This window comes from Anopheles coustani, chromosome 3, assembly GCF_943734705.1.
Source record: "Anopheles coustani chromosome 3, idAnoCousDA_361_x.2, whole genome shotgun sequence".
NCBI lineage: Eukaryota > Metazoa > Arthropoda > Insecta > Diptera > Culicidae > Anopheles > Anopheles coustani.
The window spans coordinates 10,574,436-10,596,482 of record NC_071288.1 but is presented as its reverse complement, the minus strand read 5'-3'; the positions used below and the strand labels follow the sequence as shown (position 1 = coordinate 10,596,482).

General features: G+C 45.7%; 1 protein-coding gene across 1 annotated transcript in view; it reads right to left on the bottom strand.

Annotated features, from left to right (window-relative positions):
- Positions 1-22,047, bottom strand: part of LOC131260746 (uncharacterized) — a 106,590-nt gene that overhangs the window by 6,437 nt on the left and 78,106 nt on the right. Inside the window, exon 5 of the mRNA XM_058262553.1 lies at positions 19,261-19,272. Within this exon, the coding sequence (XP_058118536.1) occupies positions 19,261-19,272 (12 nt within the window). The remainder of the gene's footprint in view (positions 1-19,260; positions 19,273-22,047) is intronic.

Below are 22,047 nucleotides of genomic sequence, written 5' to 3'. Positions count from 1 at the left end.
TTGGTTTAGCATAAATTAGCGCAACTCGTACCATTTTCTCGAAGCTCGTCCGAAGTATGTTATCGTTGGATGTTGTTCTATCAAAAAAAACTTCCATGATTAAATATGTTTCCCTCGTTTTCGCATGTGTTTACCTTTTTTAACGGACTTTTACAGTATGCTTCTCGGTGCACGTATGCAATATCTCTGTAAATTAATATTGTTACATCGTCGAGCTGGTTTTAAGGTTAAAGGAGGACGGGTAACGGAAGGACTTTTCATTATCAACTACCAGAACCAACAAAGCGTGTTATTGAACATAGTTGATCATTGTTTCGTGTTGCGATGGAAGGTGATATGCAATTCATTAGTACATAATTTTCTGATATAACTTGCAGTAATTTTCTGATATAAATCGCACTAGTTCATGACGGAACATTTTGTTTGGATGCTTTAGTTATTCAAAATAACAATAAACGATAGTCTTTATTAAAATGTCTAGGCATATTCATGGAACGTAGCGTAATAAACGCGCACAATCATGGCAGGATTTTTAATGCCATAAGCCCAACTTTTGAAGTGTTTTGAGCCGCGTTAGCTCCTCTCCGTTTCGAGAGCTTGATTTTCCAACAACTCGTGACGTGCAAGAGATAAAAAAGAGAACCTTTCCACAATCACGCCAAAGGTGCGCTCCGTCGTCGTGTAATTCAATTTGGCGAATGAATTTTCATACATTATCACCTTCTTGTGGTGCTTTGGCGCAAACGGCTTGTGGATTCCCGCTGGATGCACCACGGGACACCGCTCTCAAGCGCCTTATGACGAAGATGACGACGATGCCGACAAGCAGGTTGATGATGATGATGATGATGATGGTGGTGATAAATTAAAAGTGGCAATTGCGCCACAACCCGGGTCCTCAAACCGCCTAACATCTGCGAGAAATGTGTTTCAACCCTGCAGCTCGCTTGAGCGTGCGACACAAGGGAGCACCAGTGTTGACCCCGATTGATGGCGCTATGCTGTTGCCTCCCCCCAACGGTCCACGCGTGACGTGCGCGTGTTTTTCTACCGAGCGCAACGATGAAAAATCGGTGACGGTCGGGAAGTGAAACTTTCCATGTGCAATTTAAGTAATTTTTCGCCAAGCCAACGGCGGAACGCCTCCCCGGAGGGCGAATTACGATGTCAGTTTTAGTTTTACCTTCCAGCCGCACGGCGGAAGCGCTGCGAAAATATGATGACAGAGCGCCGATGTCACAAATGGCGTGTGCCGCACACACGGAAGGGGGATACGTGTGGATGGTTTTCGGTGCGCCGGTACAGGATTTTCATTTCGAGTCGCATCCTTCCTTCGCTGAACCGCGCGCTGACGCGAGATGGCCCAAAGGAGTACCACCAAATGGGCCATTTTTCACGCCCTACCTGCGTCCGGAAGGCGGGGGTGTTTGGAGTGTGTAAAAACAGGGCTTGGAGAGTAGGTGGAGGGAGGAATGAAATCAACCTCACGAAGCGCCTCAAGCTGCACGTGGAAAAGTGCAGAAGGGCAACGAATCCTCTTACGCTCAACGAAAGCATCACCGAGAAATGGTGGGGAAGTGGAAGAACACCCACCGGCTTCCCTGTACCACAAACCACCTCCTCTTCCACACCTCTTTTCTAGCCAGTTGGGAAGTAATTTAATATCAGTCCTGTGTGGGCGAGCGCTTTACCCAATGAGCGAGCGAATAAATTGTCGCCCGGGCCACAACCACCGTTTACCACAGATTCAATTTACGGTGGACATATTTTTCCGCAAATTTTCGGCCAACCCCCCTCCTCCTCTCCACCAGCCATCGGAAGGGTGTGTGAATTGCACGAGGGAATGCGAGGGTGCCTTGTGATGCGGTAAAAAAGTTTACCAAAGTTTACCATTCGCCGTGGTGGGCCGTGGTCGGCCAAGGATTGATTGACCCTGGCGCAATGGCGGGCCGCTGGGTGAACGGTGGCGCCGGTGTGCGGGAAGTGCGAGATCAAAATGAGAACTTTTCCGAACGATGAAGGTTGAAAGTTGAAACTCCCACCGGGAGGTTCGGCCGGGGGACTTCATAAATGTATGTGACCCGTAATTGATATGGAAAGTTTCTGGAGGCTGGCTGAAGTCTCATCATCTGTTGGTGGTCGTTGAAGGGGCGATGGTGCAGGTGAGAATGGGCTGGTTCCAGTTGATAGTTCCCCAATAACAGGTGGTGATTAAAATGTATGTCTGACGATGATGTGAATTCGATAACGAAGAATTATAAAAGAGTTCACGTCATATGAATTTTATAATTTCGAATAATGATGAATATATTTCATCAATTTTATAATTAACAAGTTCCATTAAATATAAATGTCTTATAGCACTCTTTAAGTTAAAAAAAACTTATTATATCATAATTTCAAGTACACTCTATACGAAAAAACCCTCCGATTTCAAATTACTGAAATACTATACTTTAAATCCTTCGAAGAATAGTTTTAAACCTTTAAAGCAACGCAGTAACTACAACAAAATTGAGAGTATGTTTTAAATATTGTGCGAGACATTGCAATTAATACACATCCCTTTAAACAACAGAACGAATTCAATGTATAGATTCAGCAAAAAAAATGAAAAATGAAAAAAATGTATTGGAATGCTTAACAAAAAATCCTAATATCGAATCCATTCTCCGTTTTTTTCATCTTGGTGCTACACGCGCGAGAAAAACGGCACGTGGAAAAAGCAAGCTATTTTACGCTTATCGCCAGTTTGTACCGGTATTGAACAATTGCCCAATACAGAACGGTCCCGAGGCTCGGCCGACTGCCGAATCAGGTGGAAGACATAATTTAAACAGCCTGCTCGAATCTGCAAATTAGCGGGCCCCGTGTATTTCGTATTGATTCGCCCAAAGGGAACACGCCGGCCGATTTTCACACCCAATCATCTTGCCTTGGACGGCTTTTCTTTTCTGTGTTTGGATTTTATTATTTTTTTCTTCATCTCTTCCATCGCCAATCAACCGCACCCGAGGCGTCGGTCTTTCCTTTTTCGCCACCAAGGCGAGCGTGAAAACCGGACGAGGGCAATAGGAAAAACCACTCAGCCGATGGGCCCGAAATGGCGCGTAATTGGCTCAATATTAAAATTTACTCAATGGAATGCAAATTTGTCTCACGCTATTCGATTTTCCGGCGGCTCTCGGCCCGGGTGTCCGATGGCCATGGAGGGTGGAGGGGAAAAAATGTCACCCGGACAAACGAAGGAAACTAAAGCCGACCGGCAGCAGCTTGCGTTTGCCTCGTTTCGACTGTCGGCTTTCGTTCGAACGGTTTTTCCTTCCTTCAGTTTTTTTTGTGTTCTTCACCGGCGCTGTTTTTCCTCCAGCATAATTCAAGTCCTATTGCTTTTACTTACCGCTGTTGTCAGCTTGTGTCGCGGCCAAAATGTTGCTCAAATAAGCGAATATAAAAGCATTCCCGCGTTTCCAAGCATGCGAAAGATGAAGCAAACCGAACGAAATCCCGAAACTGGCGCAGGCAGAAGAAAAAACACTTGCTTCATTATTCTTACTTTATTTTTCTTACAATTTTTCCTCCCCGTCACTCATTTCCGGCCATTTTCCCCGGTGCGCACAGGGTAGCGGCGATGGCCTAGAAGGCCGCGGCTGTCGGTTCAAATTTTTCTTCTCTCTTTTCTGACCTTTGACTGCATTCGCTCTGAATGTATTCATGGCCAGGCCCTTTACATCCCGTTCCCCCCAATTCGGTTCCCACGTTCTCTCTTCTCGTCTTTTCTATTCGGGAAATAAATGATTGTTGTTGTTGTGCCTGGTGTGTGGCGAAACAAAAGGCGCGAACGATTTATGCCCACCCGAATGGCGGCCAGCAGAGGAGCACCGGTTGGAAAGCACCGACTTCAAAAAATCTCTCCCTTCGCGGAAACGCTAAAGACAATGGCAACTCATCGTGCGCTGGAAGGAAAAGCCCACCGGTGCCACTTGAAATGGTTGATTGTTCTTCCCTTGGTTCGTCTTTTTGTCCAGCTTTCCGTGGGACCATGGAATACCTGCTATACACCCAACGGAGACCGTGGCTGAGAGAGCTCAAAAACTGACTCTGTATCGCGATTTCAGCTTTCCGTTGTTTTTCGTCTGTTTTTGGGTATGTTTGGCCGCACCGGTTTTTTTTCCATTGTTAAGCACCCACACCGTCCCTTGGGTGTTGTTTTTATTTTCGCTCCCACCGTTGCCCTTTGCCCTGACCATTTTTTAACGTTATTCACTCGACTTCGGGTCGTCCACCGGGGGCCGACATAATTAGACAGCAATGTTGTGACTTGATTTAGTAGTTGATGGAGGCGCATGGTGCTTTTCGACCTACCGGTACAAGGCAGGTTTTCAAGCGTGGGCAGAGACGGCGAGCAAATATGAAAGCAAACAAAATGGAATAAAAAAATCTGTTCTGGGCAATCTCAGAAACAAATCAGTGGTCGGGGATCGCATGGGCGGGGGTGTGAGCGCGGACAAAAACGATTAGCCTCGAGTTCGTTATTGGCGAGGACAGATTGAGAGCAAAGCGGTGTCATTTAATGGGACAATAATTGCGTGGATATTAGAATAAACGAGATGTGAGCACAATAGACCTGGACCTGAAGAGGACAAGGTAAATGAGTTGCTTGAAATATTATGCCCTATCTTGTTTTACTCTGTCATAAAATGATTTCCCTTGAAAGATGGAAGTCTACAATTAATTTGGAAACAATAACCAAATTTTAATTAATGCTCCACAAAATAGTTAGTGTTGAGAAGAAAATACATTTCTGTCTGTCTAAAAACATCACTTAATCTTCATTTAATTTTACTAAGATTTTATCAACCTTCCTTTTGATTCAGAATCGTGTTGTGACATTGTTTATATGGTGAACAATGTTCATTCCTTTTGAGGCTGCAAATAACACCCATTGTAGTTGACTGCATCGTTAAAACAACTAAGGCATCGTTCTGTGCCCGTCCCGCCTAATCGAAAGTGCAGCAACCAAGCCAATGCACCAAAGCGCATAATGGCTGCACAATCGGGAATAATGCAACAATGAATGGAACCGCAACACAACACGACACATCACAGGTTGACAGACGCTCGGGAGGCCATGCTTTTCGGGATAATGTTTTCGCTTCCAATGCACCGGAAATACGTGCTATTAAGCGGTTACAACGACGCCACAGACACGCACAAGTACACACAATCTCAAATGGTCTTCACTTCTTACGAGCGGGGAACAAGGGTGAGGAAGCCTTTCGAAAACAATTCCGTTACATGCCTGGCATACACGATAAACCGGTTCTCTCGGCTGCGTGAGGAAGGTCGGTGAAACGGTCGCTTTGCTCGGGAACAAAAGAACCCCTCCTGTGCAGTGCTGTTTGCATACGTGTAGGCGCAAGATCGTTTCGAAATGGAACGGCTCGACGATGGAGCGGACTTTCGATAATAGAAACGGTGGCTTGCATCCGGGGCAGCATGGGAGGGACACAGACTGTTGCTTCGACCTCGGCAGTCACTTTATGTGTGCGTTTACTTGTGTGTGTGTGTGTGTGTGTTAAAATTCCTTGAATCCACTGCCACCGGATTGTGCACGAAAGGTGCATTAAGTGCACACGCGTCTCTCGACACGTTCGTCCCGGAACGGAGCGGAAAGCGTGAAAGACATTGTATTGTGGCACGACAAGAAAGTTTCCTTCCATTATTGTGCACCACGCCTTCGCCCGGGCTCGCTCGGGGGTTAATCGACACCCTGGCGCGCTTGTTTCTTTTATCGTGCCGTGCAGTCGACGGTGACGTTTGCGACGGTTTGTCGCAGTTTGTTGCCGCTGAAAGAAGCGTAAAGGGGAGAGAGTGGGACGTTGGCATCTGTTGCATTTCTTTGCCATACCCTACGGAACGATGTGCGGTGGCTTTCCGCAACGGTTGGGCCGCTGTTCGTCTTGGCAGAAGGAACGTTAAAATATACTCCAACGAAAAGCGGAAACAGGAAACGCGAGGGCAAAACAGAATGACAGGAGATACGGCTCGAGCGGGCGCCGTGTGGACCCGTGAACAAGGTGTAGGGAACGAGGACGTTCCGACCACTTGGCGAAACTTTGCTCATTTGCGTCGAGCGCTCGGGCTACAGATTTATCCTTCTCTGCCGGCCGGAAGCCGTCGCTGCACTCGGGAAATTCTTCGTGCGCGTCGGTCTGCCAAGACAAGGGAAGGAAATGCACCTCGGTTTTTGTTGCGTTAATGTCATTTGCGGCCACAAGCGGAAGCGCCTGGACTTGCGACTGGCAAGTGCAACACGGTGCGGTTCGCTTTGTGTCGAATCGCTTCGGAAACGGAAGTGTGGAGTGCGTTTTTGCATATTTTTTAAGCGGGTAAAAAGTTGATTTGCTGTTGACAAAACGTCCTGCCTCTGGTGGCTTCCCATGAATATAGTGCACCGGAAGGGCAAGAAATGACGGTAGCATAGTTTTCCCCAAGAAAAAGTTCGGTCCATTCTAATTCCTTTCACTGTTGTGCTGGTAAAGGAAAATAACAAAATTGAAAACATAAAATAGAATTAAGGGAAAACAACGCGCTGTTTGAAGCACAAAATGCACCAAGAGTGACACACGAAGCGAAAACAGTTTCATCCATTATGGCGATCTGGAGTTCGCAGAAAGCGGTGACGATGAAACGAGGGCAAAGTAAAAAACAACTATCCATATTCCACGGAAGCATTCGTTTGCGTTTTTCAATTTCACGCAAACGGCGTAAAGTTTCGCTCCTTGAAAAGTTTGCATATTTTAGCACCACTATTTCACGCTTGCTACGGTCGCACGAGCACATCGGGGTTGGCATCTGCAATCTGGCCTTTATATAACCGCACCGTGCGTGAATGGGGTGAAACCAAGGGACGGGACTGGCGAAAGCGACTAGAAAGAAATCGGCCCCAATACACCGACGACAAATGGATTCAAATACAACACAGGGCAAATCTCACCGGTGGTGCGGCGTGAGAATGATTGTTTTTAAAGTGCTTGTACAACACGAATGATCGAGCAGGCTGTGGGGGGGCGTTTGAGAAAGGGAAAGGACCCGATTTGCAGAGAAAACTCCCTTGCAAGAGGCAATGTGTCAAATCCGCAGTCGGTGTGAAGCTGGTCGCGCGACCCCGGGAAAGTGCCATTTTCTCCGAGCAACCGCTTATGACAAATGGACCCCACCGGGACAAAGATCGGTCGGTTGAATCGAACGGCGACGAAGTGGTGAGGTGAAGCAAGCAAGGCGAACCCGGGACAAGAGGTTGTAACAACGGAAAACTTTTCCAAACAACGAGGGCAAAGGATTGAAATGTTGTGGCATTGGCTCCGAGCCGAAGCGAACCTTCGTTCGTTCACGAGCAGTTTTTCCTCGGAATGTAAGCAAGCGGAATCGGAGCTGCTATGCGCCGCGCGAAAAACACACCCCCTTCACTGCCCTCCAAAAACTTCCTCCTCCTCAACCTTTCTATTCTTTGCCGACCGAGGATGATTTATGGAAAATTTCAAACTGCTAAAACTCACCCGGCGAAAGGGACGGACAGCTTTCAGCAGCTTTACGTGTCAGTGCGTCGGAAGTTGGCACGTCCCCGGCCCCTTCCATCCCTCCACGTCCGTCATGTGACTGAGTGAATGACTGACTGGCTGACTGCCTGACTGCCGGAGTGACTGGTTTGCTGGCCGGGCGGTATGCTGATGGATGGATGCTTCCAACGACTGACTTTCCCGAGGTGACCTTCCGTTCCAGCGTTCTGCCACCGGGCGGGCGGAGGCTCGAAAGTTTGAGACTAATGATTTGTAAAACGTAACAATCTCTAGCCCAAACAGCGAGGTGATGGGTTCCCGAACGGCATGGTGGAAAACCGGGAACGACAGTTGAACGGTTCGTTTCCGTCCGTTAACTAGTTTACATTTGTTCAGAGAAGCGGCAATCGGGGGGTGGGAGGGAGGGGGAGGGGACGACGGTGAGAGAGCAATGTTTTGGGTTACTACAAGTTTATCTCAGCATCGTTAAGAGAGTAACATTTTGTTTGTTTCTACGAGTTTATGCAGTTAAAAATAAATAAAAGTTCTTTCATGATAATGCTTTTCAACACGATAAAAAAAATTAATTTAAGTTATAAGCAGATGCTGTAAATACTTCTCGATAAAATAGTGTGTAGCCAACCTATGTTTCATTTAACTTTATAGGCAAATTTTCATTTATGGTGTGTGCGAATGTTTTTGCATCTTTATCACTTTCTTTCTGCATAAATTATCCGTTACAAAAAATCGCAAATTTAGATGTAGCGGCAATCGTTTGATAATAAATTAATACAACATGTCCACGTTTATCTTTCAGCAGAACCGCAATGAACGTACGGCGGTGGAATGAAAATTAACCATGTATGAGATTGTTATCATTCTTCTTCGATATAAGTGTTTTTTCCCTACAAAAGTCGGAACACCATGAAGTGAGTAAGAGTTCACTCACACTAACAGCTTCGCCTCGCATGTCGCCCGGACGAGCCCCGTACGAATGTGGAGCTTTGTCTAGTCTAATTGACATGTCGACAGCGCAACCGAAAAGCAGCACGTTTGATGCCTGGCTGTTTGAAGTGAAAGAAAAAATATAAAAAAACGTGAAAAATCCTCACCGAAGCACACGCACATACTCACGAAGCCGGTATGAAAGGACACGTACCTCGATGGTGCTGTCACCGTTGGCAAATTGAATCTGTCACAGATGACAGCCGACGTGTTAATCGGCCTGAGATCAAACTGTGCAGCGAGCAACGAGCACCTTTGCTGGGGCCATCACCCTTCCGGCGCGGTTCTGGAACAATGGAAAACCAGGGCCATTGTGTTTGGAGACTTGTGTGGGTTTCTGTTCCCAAAAGTATTATTCCACGTGCTATAGTTTATGTGCCCTAAGTACAGCTTACTCTGTTTCATTCAACAATGGGCGAAAGTAAGCTCTTTCGTTGTGTTATAAGAATATATTTTTTTTAGCAATTCCAAATAATAATCCTTGTTAAATGGCTTAAAACTTCTTGTGCCACTTTCCGGCCGAAGAAAATTGTAACCGCAGGGATGAATAATCACTACAGTAAAACTTTAAAGAAACCACAATCCATGTTCAACTGTTCATTCTCCAGTCAGAAGGCTTAAGCAATGGCACGAAATAGGCCGGAAGTAAAGTGTCACAAATTGGATACAACATGAATCTTTTCCTTCTTCCCCGTTCCACGTGTAAGTCTAGCTCGGAAAATCTATCCATAAGACTCTTGAAGTAAAAACAAAAGCGTTCTGCCGGCGAAAAACTTTTATAATTGCTAATTTAAAGTGTAACCTGAAGCGTCGACACTCTTACTAAATAAATGAGCCCGTTGCCGGAGTTGCCTCGTGTGTCAGGTTTTTTTTTCACTCGGTTTCAACTTCCGCCTTTAGGGATCCATTTCCGGGGAATGCAAGCACAAGAGCAACCGCGGAGCATAGTACATGAAACCGAAAAAAACTGCGACAAAACCGAAGAAAGTTTGGCGTGGAAGCACATTCTCGCAGATAATCACAGTCCATGCTTCCGGAGATAATCCTTTCGCGATGGCATTGTATTTGAGGTGAGCTGGGAGTTTTTTCTCTATGTAGCTGCATTAGCTTTAAGTTGTAACTTTGTTGTAAGGGTCTTGGACTACTGTAAAGATCATTAACTATGTTCCTAGGATTTTTTTTGCTTCTTAAAAATGTTAATCGAAGTGATTCAATTTCTCCTACCTAGAGGGACGGTCCGTTATATAGCTACATTAACTAATCATGTGCAGTTAAATGAATCTGCCCATTTGCAAAAATGTTTTGATACCTCCATACTTTTTCTTTTTTGTTAAATACTTGCTGATTGTTCGCTTGTTTTAGGTGAAATATTGAACTTCAGTTTTCTTTTTTGATTCAAAATGTATTACTTTTCTTTTACAATTGCAATAGGGTGGAAAATATTAATCTACTCACACTTTAATAAGGAATTATTGAAACAGTTTTGTATCCACACATGCGATTCGTTATTAATATTGCAAGCAGTATGTATAATGCAACGTAAAGATCAGAACATTGGGCATTGAATTACATGGTGGTATTATCTCCCTGTAATCTTACTTTCCTCGCCATATAAAAGACCACAATGAACATTATTGCCCAGCAGATTCGCTTTCGTTGGATTGAAATGAGAGAAACTAGATCCTTTCAAATCATGTTCGTAATAGCGTCTATTGCTCGGAGAGTTCTGTTACGAGAGCCGAGGATAGAGTAATGATCGGACTCGTTTCTTATTCGCATAAATACGAGTGCAGTAAAATTTATTTATGATAAGCCACCAAGCCAAGTGCTACCGCTTCAACTAGCTTGAGCGAGCTTTCAATGGCATCGAGGGCCATCAACGTGAAGAAGCGAGCGCCATCTTGAGCCCGCCAAGGTGAACAACAAACAGGAAACGCATAAATTTCATCTTCGCCATTAAATCGCACCAAGTGGCGTCGCCGTTCGTTCGAACGGAACAGCCCCGGGGCCTTGGCTCCGCTTTCTTTGCTCGGCTCTTCTCGTTCGCAATTTTGATCTTCGACCGGAAATGTGCTCCATTTCTGGGCGCTCTCCAACGGAAGCCAGTCGCTCCGCAGGCGCTGGGGTACAGTTCCACCAGACTCGAACGGTGTCCAATTGTTATTCATCAAATCAAATGGTCACGCCAGCCGCTTTTCCTTCTCCCGGCCATCGCGAAGGCACTCGATCGTGTGCCATTTAAAACTGCATCATTCTCCAAAGGTTTCAGGTAGCGCCGGGAGGTATTTTTTTCTTCCGATGACCTGGTTGAAAAGCAGCTAGTACTTACCAGTAAAATTACTAGTCGCATCAATCTTTCCCTTCTGAATATTGGACAGTGTTGATGGTAAGTGGGAGGAACGTGCGCTTGCCGAGCGTATCAATATAGGGTTTACTTGCCAATTTTACTAACGTACGTCCAATGAGGCTGGCAGCAGCGTAGAATAAAGCAATTTTTTAAATGTTTTACTCAAAATTTGTTCCCTTCCATGTCGCAAACTCGTGGGTTTATAGTTTTCCAACTTTGTCAAAACCATGTGGTGAACAAAGGTAACGAATTTGCTGAACATATTCCGCCCCATCCCGTTATAGGAACAAGTTTTCTGTAGAGAGAAAGAATTCGGTTGCTTGGGACAGCGGTGAACAATTTTCCTGCAACGATGCAAAATGAAACTCAAGAAACGGAAAAGTGAAGCGAACCAGTTCTTGCAAATTGTGATAACCACAAACAAGTGCCGCAGAAAACAGACAAAGCAGTCAGCCCAAGCCGGAAACCGGAAGGGTTTCACCCGAGCCTGCTCACCAAATACAACGTCGAACTTCCGGTGAATGAACTTTTCACCCGTAAGCAACAACATTTGTCACCAAGGCGATCATCCCCCGGAAGGAAACCGGCAGTCGACTTTCCCGCAGAGATGCTGCTGTTGTTGTTGTTGTTGTTGTTTGGCATAAAGCTGTTCTGTTTATACAAAAATACACTCACACACACACACACACACACATGAACAAATGTATAAAGAGAAATGAAAAACAAAACGAAACAGGCCTGTTGCCAACGCCATCGAAGCAGCCGGGTTGACGGGCTGGGAAAAGTTTGTTCGGTGGTGAAAAGTTTTCCGCTTCCAATCCGGAAGTCGGACGAACAACATCCGATCGTTCATCTTTCTGCCCATTGGGAGCGTCCGGTCTTCGAAGAGGCCGTCGAGTGACGTGAAAAGGAACCGCAAAGAAAAACCTACCCCGAACGTGCACGAACATCTGTCAAACAAGTTGGCCACCGATCTCCTCGGTGATGATTGGGATTGGGAGGATTTTTGCCTCCCATCTTCACCTCTTTGGGCACCGACTGCTGCTCAATTTCCCTACCGCCGGAAGTTGTTTCAGGGCGAGGGAGTCCCAGACCCGCGAGAGCCTCGCCAGCACGAATGGAGCCTCGTATGCGTCACGCCGAACCTGAACTAATGATTAATCGTGGTCCATCGTTCAGTGACGGCACCGAGGACCGGAGGACCGACCCGGTTGCGAAACCTTCCCGAGATAATCCACGGTAAATAATGAACTTCCGGCTCGGGCAGCATCCAACGCTTCGGTCGCTCGCTCGCCAGCGAATCCGGTTTTGGGATAAGTTTTGACGACGCAAACCTTCTGCCTTTCTGCGAAACTTATCGGTCACAGCCGTGGGTGGTAGGGAAAACTAACCTGCAGTAGGAAAAACAAACTTCCCCCACACACACACACGCGCACACATGCACACATATACACACAAGCAAACGAGTGCGCGAAAGGCATGCAAAATGGCTGCCAGAAAAAGGGGCCAGCATTTGGAGACGTCGTCGAACGGAAATGGAACGACAACGGGGGACGGTTTTCGGGTTTGCGAAACGAACATGGACGGTTGGAGTTGCGTTCGGGAAAACTTGTGCCATTTGTTACAAATGCAAAGCACACGGGGGCATTGGGGGAAAAGCCCGTCGCACGGAACGTACCGAGTACTGGGCGCCTCCATCGGTTTAGGCTACGTTTTGCGCGTGCGAAAATACTTTTTTGCTTTCGCACTTTGCACCTGCCCGGCAGTTGACAGATCGATGAGTATTTTCCATCGTCGCGAAGGTGAGGAGGGGAAGGGGTAGAAGGGGTTGCACAGTAGACATGCAGGAGATACGCTCCGGTTCAATTTCGGAGGGTTAGTTTCGGCAGTGGGGGAAAAAATGGTTGGCATGAAATACGTTTGATAAATGCATCTTCATTGGCAATTTTTTGCCGTTCACGTATTCGAAGAGTTTGGCATCTATTGGTAACATCTTTTATGTTTCAGCGTCTTCCACCGTCACTATTGGGTATTTAACCGCCAAAAATGGAACACTTTTTTGTCTTTGGTTAGAAACAACTAGGTTTAAAATTGAGTTTAAATTTGCTTTCAAAAGAGGTGAGTTATGTAGAAAATCAATGTTAATAAAAAATTATTTTAATGACATTTTCCATTCCTTTGCAATTTCTTTGCATTCTAATATTGTGTTGATAAATTATAATGAAATATGGAAAAGGCTTGAATATGAAATATAACGAATTTTTATAGTTATCATACAGAAATGTTTTGATTGAAAACCATAAAATAACTCATTTATCAAGCAGAAGGACTTTTCTTATTTCTGTCTTAGATCACGGAACTTATTCAAAATGATTCACATCGACCATATTACGCTCGCAGATCTTTGTGTTACTATAAAAAAGGGGATCGAACTGATTTACTTGAAAAGTTTGATGAGTCAATACGATTTGATGTCCATAAATATAAAGTAAAACTTGAAATAAATCAAACTACGGAATAATCGAGAATCGAATTTGGAATCGAAAATAGAATAATCGGATTGGTTGTCATTGAGCTATAGAAAGAACCTATAAATGTTATATCTCCGGGCTTGATTTGGCTTTTCCAAAACCGATTCCAAAATTCCGATCGTAAGGCTCGTTTATTATGAATAATGAATACTGATCTAGACTGACTATCAAACCTCGTTCACCCACTTCTGAAGGCATCGATTGATTTGGTTGTAAACGTTGTGCCGATTTTCCATTTCCTTGAATCAATATTTGCACATGACCTTGCTTTTCCAGTGGGCCGCAAATAAATCACAATCTCAACCGAACAAGTGAGTAATCTAAATTGATGTAAAAGCGACGTTAGCGTAGCACTTCGAATGTTCTTTTGCAAACCAAATACTTTTCCAAAAACTCTCCCACACACACACACACACACACATACACACAAACACATAACCCATCTAATCTTTGGTGTGTAGGCACGCACCGCTGGTAAAATCAACAGTGAAAACGTGGCAGCGATCTCGTTCTCTTGATCATTCGTTTTTAAGCGTTTAGTTTAACAACCCTTTTGCCCTTCGGCTTTCGACCCCGCCCCATTCCAATCCAGCTCGTCCTCGTATTTGAGAGTCCTACAATGTTGTTTTCCATGTTGCGTTTTTTCTCGCATTTCCCGACCAACGAAAGAATCGTTAAATTTTTAAAGTGCTCATAAAATTGTCGTTTAAACAGCACCCCTCCGGGTGGGAGGCGAGGGTGTAGCGGCATGGCATGGCAAAAGCCATCAGCCGATCGGGACGCTCGGTGTGCGGGGAGTTTTTTAGTGTCAAAATATGGTACCATTTTCCCGCCGCCAGACGCCTCCTACCTGCTTACCTAAAGCGTAACAAGTGACTCGTAAAGTGTTTCGCACTCGTTTGCGTTTGCGCTGCCGAGAGATATCATAAACGCCCGGTCGCTTTCCCGCATCCTTTGCCAGCTTTCCGCCTCGCATGGGAAAGGAAAAACACAAACACAAAATCTCTAACACACACACACCGATTTTGCTGCCGAACGATACTAAAGCGTCGGCTTTCTCGAGGCGGACTCGAGAGCTAAAACGTTATCAGCGTAATGACTTCACATTTTTCAGCCAGTTTTATCCTACATTTGCCGGCACGAGCAAACAGCGTACCTTTTGCGGTCGCCGATAGTCGCGACGCCACGGTAAAAACCCTCCACTACGGTGGAAAAGTGGTCGATGGCTTTGAAGAGGCCCCGCTTCGAGTGCCGCTAAAGGATGAGCAGAATGTTCGTGAATCGGAAAACAGCGGTCAAAAGCGGTTGGCGTTGAATAAAAACACTAGCACAAATAAACAAACAAGACGAAGATGAATAGGAATCGTCAAACACATAAAAATACGCGGGACAATGGAACCATCGAACCATCTTGGAGAAGAAAATCCGCCCCCGGGGAAGCGGCCCGGCTTTCTCATAAATAATATTTAATTAGCGTAATTAAAAGTGGGCTCGGAAAATGTGCTCGATAGCGCCAACTTTGAGAGGTGTGAGAGCGGCTCGTGAAAGGCGCCAAACCCGACCCCCGGGGTCAGTCCGTTTGCCACGCCCGCGCCCATCAACGACGTGCACCTTCTGCCACTTGAACGATGCTCAAGACGTTTCGTGGAGATTGTTTCGCGCACTGCACAGCACAATGACGGAACGTTTCTTTTAATTCCATCAATTTGTGCCGTTTCCGTGCGTTATATTCCATTTACCCCCGAAGCGAACGCGAATGCCGTCGAACTGCCAGGTTTCAGTCATTTTCATTTTTAATGATCCATCAGAGAGCGACCAGCTGGGCCAACGGGTGCGCTGCGAGCAGATTTGAGCCCGAAGACAAACACTCTAGGCTGAGGCGGCGTGACGCATACCGCTTTATCAGGCTCTTCGGGGGCCAGTTGATTATGTAATGTCGCTCATAACTCATTTTTAGCCAGCACCGAATGGGACCCCGGTGGGAAAGCAATGCTGCTTCTTAATCACCGTTTGTGTCACGGTCCTTTTCACTGAATAGGATGTTCAACGAAAGTTTTGATGGCATTGTTGTTTCTTTGGAAGAACTAACCCGCGTCTAATTATGAGTGTACATTTCCGTAGGAATCCCATTCCGGGGCGTTTTGCGGAACAGCAAACATTATGTAGATATCAAATGTTTGCATTAATTTCGTTGTTTCGAATAAATTAAAATATTTTACGAGTGTTATAATCCTGTAAATAATCTGTATCAATGTCCGAAGCAATAGCCCTAGATTGTGTGTGAAAAAGTGTAAATTCATCCATCGGTCCGTTAACCACACCTTGGGATTCGGTTGATTTCCAAACCCTTCTCCCGGGTGTCCATCTTTGTTGTTTCTATTTCGAATTTTGATGGACAGAAGCGAGAGTGAGCGAGCTTAGCTCGACAGGTACGCTAGATGAAAGGATCCTACTCGAAGCTAAACGACACGGAAAACGCTAACCAATGGGGGAAAACAACGTTTGTGGGTTTTGGGAGGTGCTGGTTTTGGAGGATGATTTAATTAAACCCCCTCTTCCCCGATCGGCGCTGCGTACCGAACCGGAACGATAAACCGACCCTGGCTGACGAGGGAAACATCTAATCGTCCCGTTTACCATGCAGTCTAACGAAAACAGTGGCCACTTGTTCCGCTCCTCCTCCTCCTCCTATCGCTTGCTTTCCCGGGACACTTATCAGCCTCGTGAAAATCCGTGGATGCTAATCAGCTGTAAATGTATCAGCTTTTCGCTTGCTTTATCGCGTCTCGGCTTTTTACTGGCCTTCCCGCTTTCCGCCCGGCCGAACCAGCAAGCGTTTGTGCGAGCTCGTGCGGAATCGTTATGCTGATTGATGTTTACTCAAAGTCCTTCACAAAAGCCACCGATTTTCCCAACACCCCGGCCGCGGCTCCCCCCGGTGGACATTCTCCAAATTCCACCCGGGCGCACTAATTGAGTGTTGAAAGTTGGCTCCGCGCCACCCAAAAGGGAGTGGGCGTGAGGGCGCCAATGCCGAGGGTTTGGGTATCGTGATTGTCCGTTCGCTGCCACCGGGGATTGTTTAATGGATTAATTAATTCCCGCACCATCCATTACTTCCCGCGGGATAAGATAAGAAGTCGGTGGCGGTGGGTCGGGGGCTTTCGGGAAGTACCGAGCGTTGCACGGTGATGGTTGAAAATCTCGGCGAAAGTTGATCCGGTCCGTGCCATTTGGGAATGGGAACCCGAGAGCCGATCCGTTGGCGGGACGACGAAGGCGATAATCATTCCGCACAGTCAAATGACGTGCGCTGAAGGATGAAATGAAGACGTTTTGCGGGTGGTTTTTGGGGCGACACGCAAAGAACTGCACTGGGACGTCGGGGGGAGGAGAAGGAATGGCCCGCCATTTGAATGGGTGATAATTGAGCTTTCTTTTCACGCTCTCCAACCGAAGCAAGCTCGCGAAACCCCCTAGAGTTGGAGGATGGAAGCATGACGACAAATTGGCGCGCTCGTTAATATGCGCATAACAATTGATTAGGTGTTTCTCGTTGTTTTCGTGGGAGAGTTTTTGAGATGTGAGAAAATGGTATGTCGTTCGGGACACTACTCACTGCTTTGTCCTTGCAATCTCTGTTCTTATATTGTCTGTTCATCAACTTTTGATGGAAAGTGCCAAATATTAAGACTTCGGTTTTCTGGTCAATTTTGCATTAGGTTGTGGAATCTATATTCTTTAAGAAGATTTTATCTTCATTTAATTCCCCAGAAAATCGTTTTGAATACAATCCAACAGAGTGAACACAGATTATTCTGTCCAATTTAGGGCAAAATTCGATGCTATTGAAAAGTAAAGAAATGAAAAGATACTTCCCACAGGGAGAGTTGCTACTATTCCATCCGCATTACATTGGAAAATGTTTCAGGACGGGGTCTTTGTTACCTCAAACATAGTATACCCTGTCATCCTTTAATGGAGTTAATAGAACTGTCCATCTAGTTTCGGTAGCCTCAAGCCTATCCGGGCCTCAATCTCTCCATCACGCATCACTTTTGTGCTGGTTTCCAGTTCATTCCTATTTGGCAACCTGGAACCGACTCCGACGAATGGGAAACCTGTAGTAAAGCCACTCGTAACGGAACTCACCGGTGCGCTCGATAATGATCAGATGTGTTGTACGTTGTTGTGAAGCACTCGGTCGGCCAAAACCTGTCTACTCCGTTCTACTTTGTGTGGAAACGTTTTTGTACCTCCGATTGAACTACTTCAAGGCAAATTCCATCAGACTAATTGCATTGTAAAGCAAACCTTCCAATCGCTTCGAATCATGGTGCACTCAATTTGAATAGAGTGCAGAGATTCGTATCGAACGGCATGTTTGTCAAATGCTACTGCGTTGCATGGGAAGTTCGGTAGTACGATTCAAAATAGCTACAGTATTTCGTACCAATTTCAGAATTTGCTATGAGACTAGAGGGCAATGATTTCCTCCATCATTAGATTGAACCTCAATATATTCAACTTACTTTACATTAGCTTCGAAGTTCCATTTGCTTCCTACCACAAATTGCTTTTCCGCCTAAAAGTATGCAAATGCCGTGCTTGACCGAAAATCAAACATCTTAACATCGTACGAAAAGTTTAAAACCAAATACCCTAAATTTTACTAATAACTAGCATCAAAACTGGCCATTTTTGATTAAGTACAATCCAAAGGCTTGCCAATATGTGCCAGAAAAGTTGGTAATCAGCGCGCGCACACCGAACGGAAAGTAATTGTAGTAAGTTGCATCATCAATACTTTTGCGCCGTGCCATAACTTACGATTATACAAAAAGCGAAAAAACATTACTCGGTCACCGGCAGTAGAAAAGCACCTGAACGGAGACATAAATTACTCGCTCAACAATTCCACACATCCAGCGCCAAATTGGTGCAAGCAGTTCCGGCAACCGTTTTCCGGCACGATCCGGTTCTGAACTCGGCCCAACTTTTCGCAATCCTTCCGCACCTTCACGCAACCCTACACATACGCTCACACGCAAACACATGCCCTCTCCTTCCCTGGTGTAAGAAAATCGGGTGCTTCTGGCCAGTGTCCACTGCGAGTTTCAGCTCCTGACCGACGTGGAGTTTCGGGTTCCATCCGGGTGCTTATAGCAATAATAAGCACCGTCGTAAAAGTTTCAACTTTCCCACCTTATCAACCGGATCCCCCCATGAGTGGAGGGAGCAACAGCGGGTTGTGTGGGAAGCGGGTCGGAAACCACCCGAGAAACTCCAGTAGCGTGTGGGGCGGCCAGCTTCCACCTTCTCTCACTGCAACCCGAGCATTCGATGGTTCGCTTTTCTGTCCCGCTTCGAGAGCTTACCTGGTGTGTAAAAAAAAAAAATACTTGACCCAAGAAGCAATTTAAAATTTTTCCCATAAACTTTTAATTTTGCTGTTAAGTGTTTTTTCGAGAGAAGTAAAGAAAAAAGACTACACACCGACGGGGGAATCGTGGTGATCCTTTTTCTTTGCTTTGCTTTACTCTCAAACTGCCCAAGAGTGCCTTTTAGCCGTGAGTGCGAAAGCAGCATGGCGCTGTGCTGTAGAAGCCTGTGTGTTTGTGTGCACAATTGAAACGGTGTGCGAGAAGAACAATAAGCGAATCGGTTTGCAAAAGGTGAAACGGAAGTGAAAACGACAAGTGCCTATTTGATCACAATTTTCTCACATTTCAAGGCCGGTCACGGGCCCGGCAAAGGGTTGGGCGAAGTGGTTTGACCAAGGAGGGTTGCTCCCGAGCTGCCGAACGATACGTACCAACGATTCGTGCTGAAAGGAAGATGAAGATAAACCGAATGGTAGATGGGTGTTTGAGCGAATAAAAGGGCTGCAGTAGTTGTTCTTCCATCGACTTTTCAATGGTCAAATAAAACGAAAGCAAACACGGCGTGGAGGTGGAGAAGGACAAAAGTGTTATTAACTTTCGGAAAGTGTCTACGTGACGGCTCATTGTGTCTTCATTAAACACATTAAACTTGCCGGCGGAAGAAAGTGAAAGATCACTAACGATAATGATTCGGGTTCGTAAGGAAGATCGTTTTAGTTTACGAAGAATAAATAAAACAGTAAGGACTTCTTCCGGAGCTCGTTTCGGATTGCGTTCGACTTTACCATGTGTATTGGATTATTTTAATGCTCTTTAAATGTTAAAAGCATATTGCCTGGTAACGCGAGTATAAAAATACACCCGCGGAAAAAAAACCGACGGAATTGAACTTCCACATTTTCTACTCTAGAAGGAATATTATGTCTTTTCATATCAACTTCCTGGAAAATAGGAACCCAAAAGAAATGCGATTCCTTTGGTCATTCGCTCAAGGATCGTCCAAATTGAACGCCCACTTTCATTCCTTAGCGTGCTCCTTTCCTTCCCATTCCAATCCCGGGGATAGAGAAGAGAAACTTTCCAATCATCTCCACTGCTTTGAGACGCTTCCGTCATCCGCTTGTATGCCTTCATAATTTCGAACTAATCGAATCAAGGAGCAGGAGCAACAAAAAAGCTAGGATTCCAAATCGAAGAAGTTCATAAGAAAAATGGTGAATAGAGGGATGAGAAATTAGGATAAAAGCAAACCGAGCGGTGAAAAAACGACGCCTACACACGATACCTCTGTGCAATCCACTTCCTGCACTTTTCGCTGGAGAAATTCAAGCGTTGCGTGAAGAACTTTTCAACCTTGCGTATTGAACTGCACAAGACCCACCACCTTTTTTGTTAGGGTCCGTCACGGTGGAGCTAAAGTTTGAAATGACTTGCGCCATCATTTGCCCGGGTTTGTTCGGCCCGCAAACCCTCCGCATCATCAACAACGACCTCCGCTGGTGAATGTTACCCTCGGATCGGAATTCACAGTTTTAATATTCAGAAATCTTCATCCAATTAAAATATTGATTACTTTCGCCGACGATTCCACCAACCCGGACGAGAGGTTGCACAAGGAGTGGAATTACGAGGAAGACGAGGGAAGACAGGCAGAAGGCCGTTGTCCACTCAATGGAAGAGAAAGACAGCGATTCCTCGCAAGAATACGGATCAGTGGAACTAGAAAACGCCAGAAGCGTCCTCTGAAACCGTGCCGCATGAGCAGGCGAATTTCCTTTGATGTCGTTGCCAGGGTAGGAAAAATGCAAGGCGTGTGATGAAAAGAAAACGCGAAAAAAAACATTACGAAAGGTGAAACTCACCCTCAGTGTCCACGAAAAAGGGAGCCTCGGTTGTTCAAGAAACATCGCAAGTTGATGATACGCGACGCTTTTGGAATGTAATTCTGCTCAATTAAGATGCTGGCGTAAGTTGCGAGAGAATCTTTCGTGCAATTGCAACTAAGTGAAGTTACAAGTTGTCTAAAATGGGACTCGAAAGAGAGAATTCGATACGAACCGAGTTCTTTTCATCTATAGAAAGAGAGTTTATATTAGTCTAAGTGCAGCTCAGGTAGACTTGAGCACAAACTTCAAGCACCTTGAAGACTTTCACACGAAACCAATTAATGAGTTGAATTGAAAAGATTTATAATTCATATTATGGCATATTTCTTATAAACAAGAAAAAAGCACATTTATCTGTCAGATTTGACATTATGTTATGCTTCCTTTTCCATACCAAATTCGTTGAAGTTCTTAAATTTAACAATTTGTAATCGTTTTCAATTTCGAAAGTTAGGTTCTATCTTTGAATATATACACTCGTTCTAAAGAGCTCTATTTGCAGTCCGCTCGGTAGTTTTCCACCCATTTCTAACCGGCTTTCGAATGGATTTTAATTTGATACATCCTTTACTGTTCGCCTCCCAGAAAACCGCAACAGGCTGTTCTCTCAAACTTTCGATAAGCGGACACGGCGCTTTCGGATGGAAAACGAAACAATTTACATTCTGCTTCGCCCATCGTAAAGTAACGGAACCCTCAGTAGCCGACGACGACGTCACCGGAACTTTCGTTGACAGCAAACGGCGAAAGTTTGTCTTTCGCAATCTGCGCTCTGGGCGAAGGTGCGCCGAATTTCCATTTTCGGCACCGTTTGCCGTCCGAATTCTCGTCCTCCGTGTCTTCGCTTTGCAGGCAGAACGCTTAGCATAACCAAAGGAACGAGCTATCTTTGCGGACATCACCGCAGCCGGGCACGGTTCCGTAACCGGGCTCCGTACCATGTCCCGGCGAGGTAAGGCATCTGCTAATTAAATCTATTTTCCCGTGTTGATTTTTGATCAACATCTCCGGCCCGGGCCAAGCAATGGCGCTGCTGGGCTAATCAAATTTTATTGGCAACGAATAACTAAAACGAATCGCCTGGCTCGTTAGGAGCGGAGGGTGTGAGGGGGAAGGGGACTCGTCACCGGACATATGCTCGTGCACCACAGCCACACATCGCGCCGAGCGGAAACGGAAACGGCAAACTGTCCCCGGTCGGTTTCGAGCAGAGAGCCAAAAAGTTTAAGCGACACACCCGATTTTCGAAAACCCGACTTTTGTTTGCGGTGAACCTTTAAAACACGGTCTACCGACAGCGGGATTGGAAAGTTTTCCGCCGCCGGTAGCCAT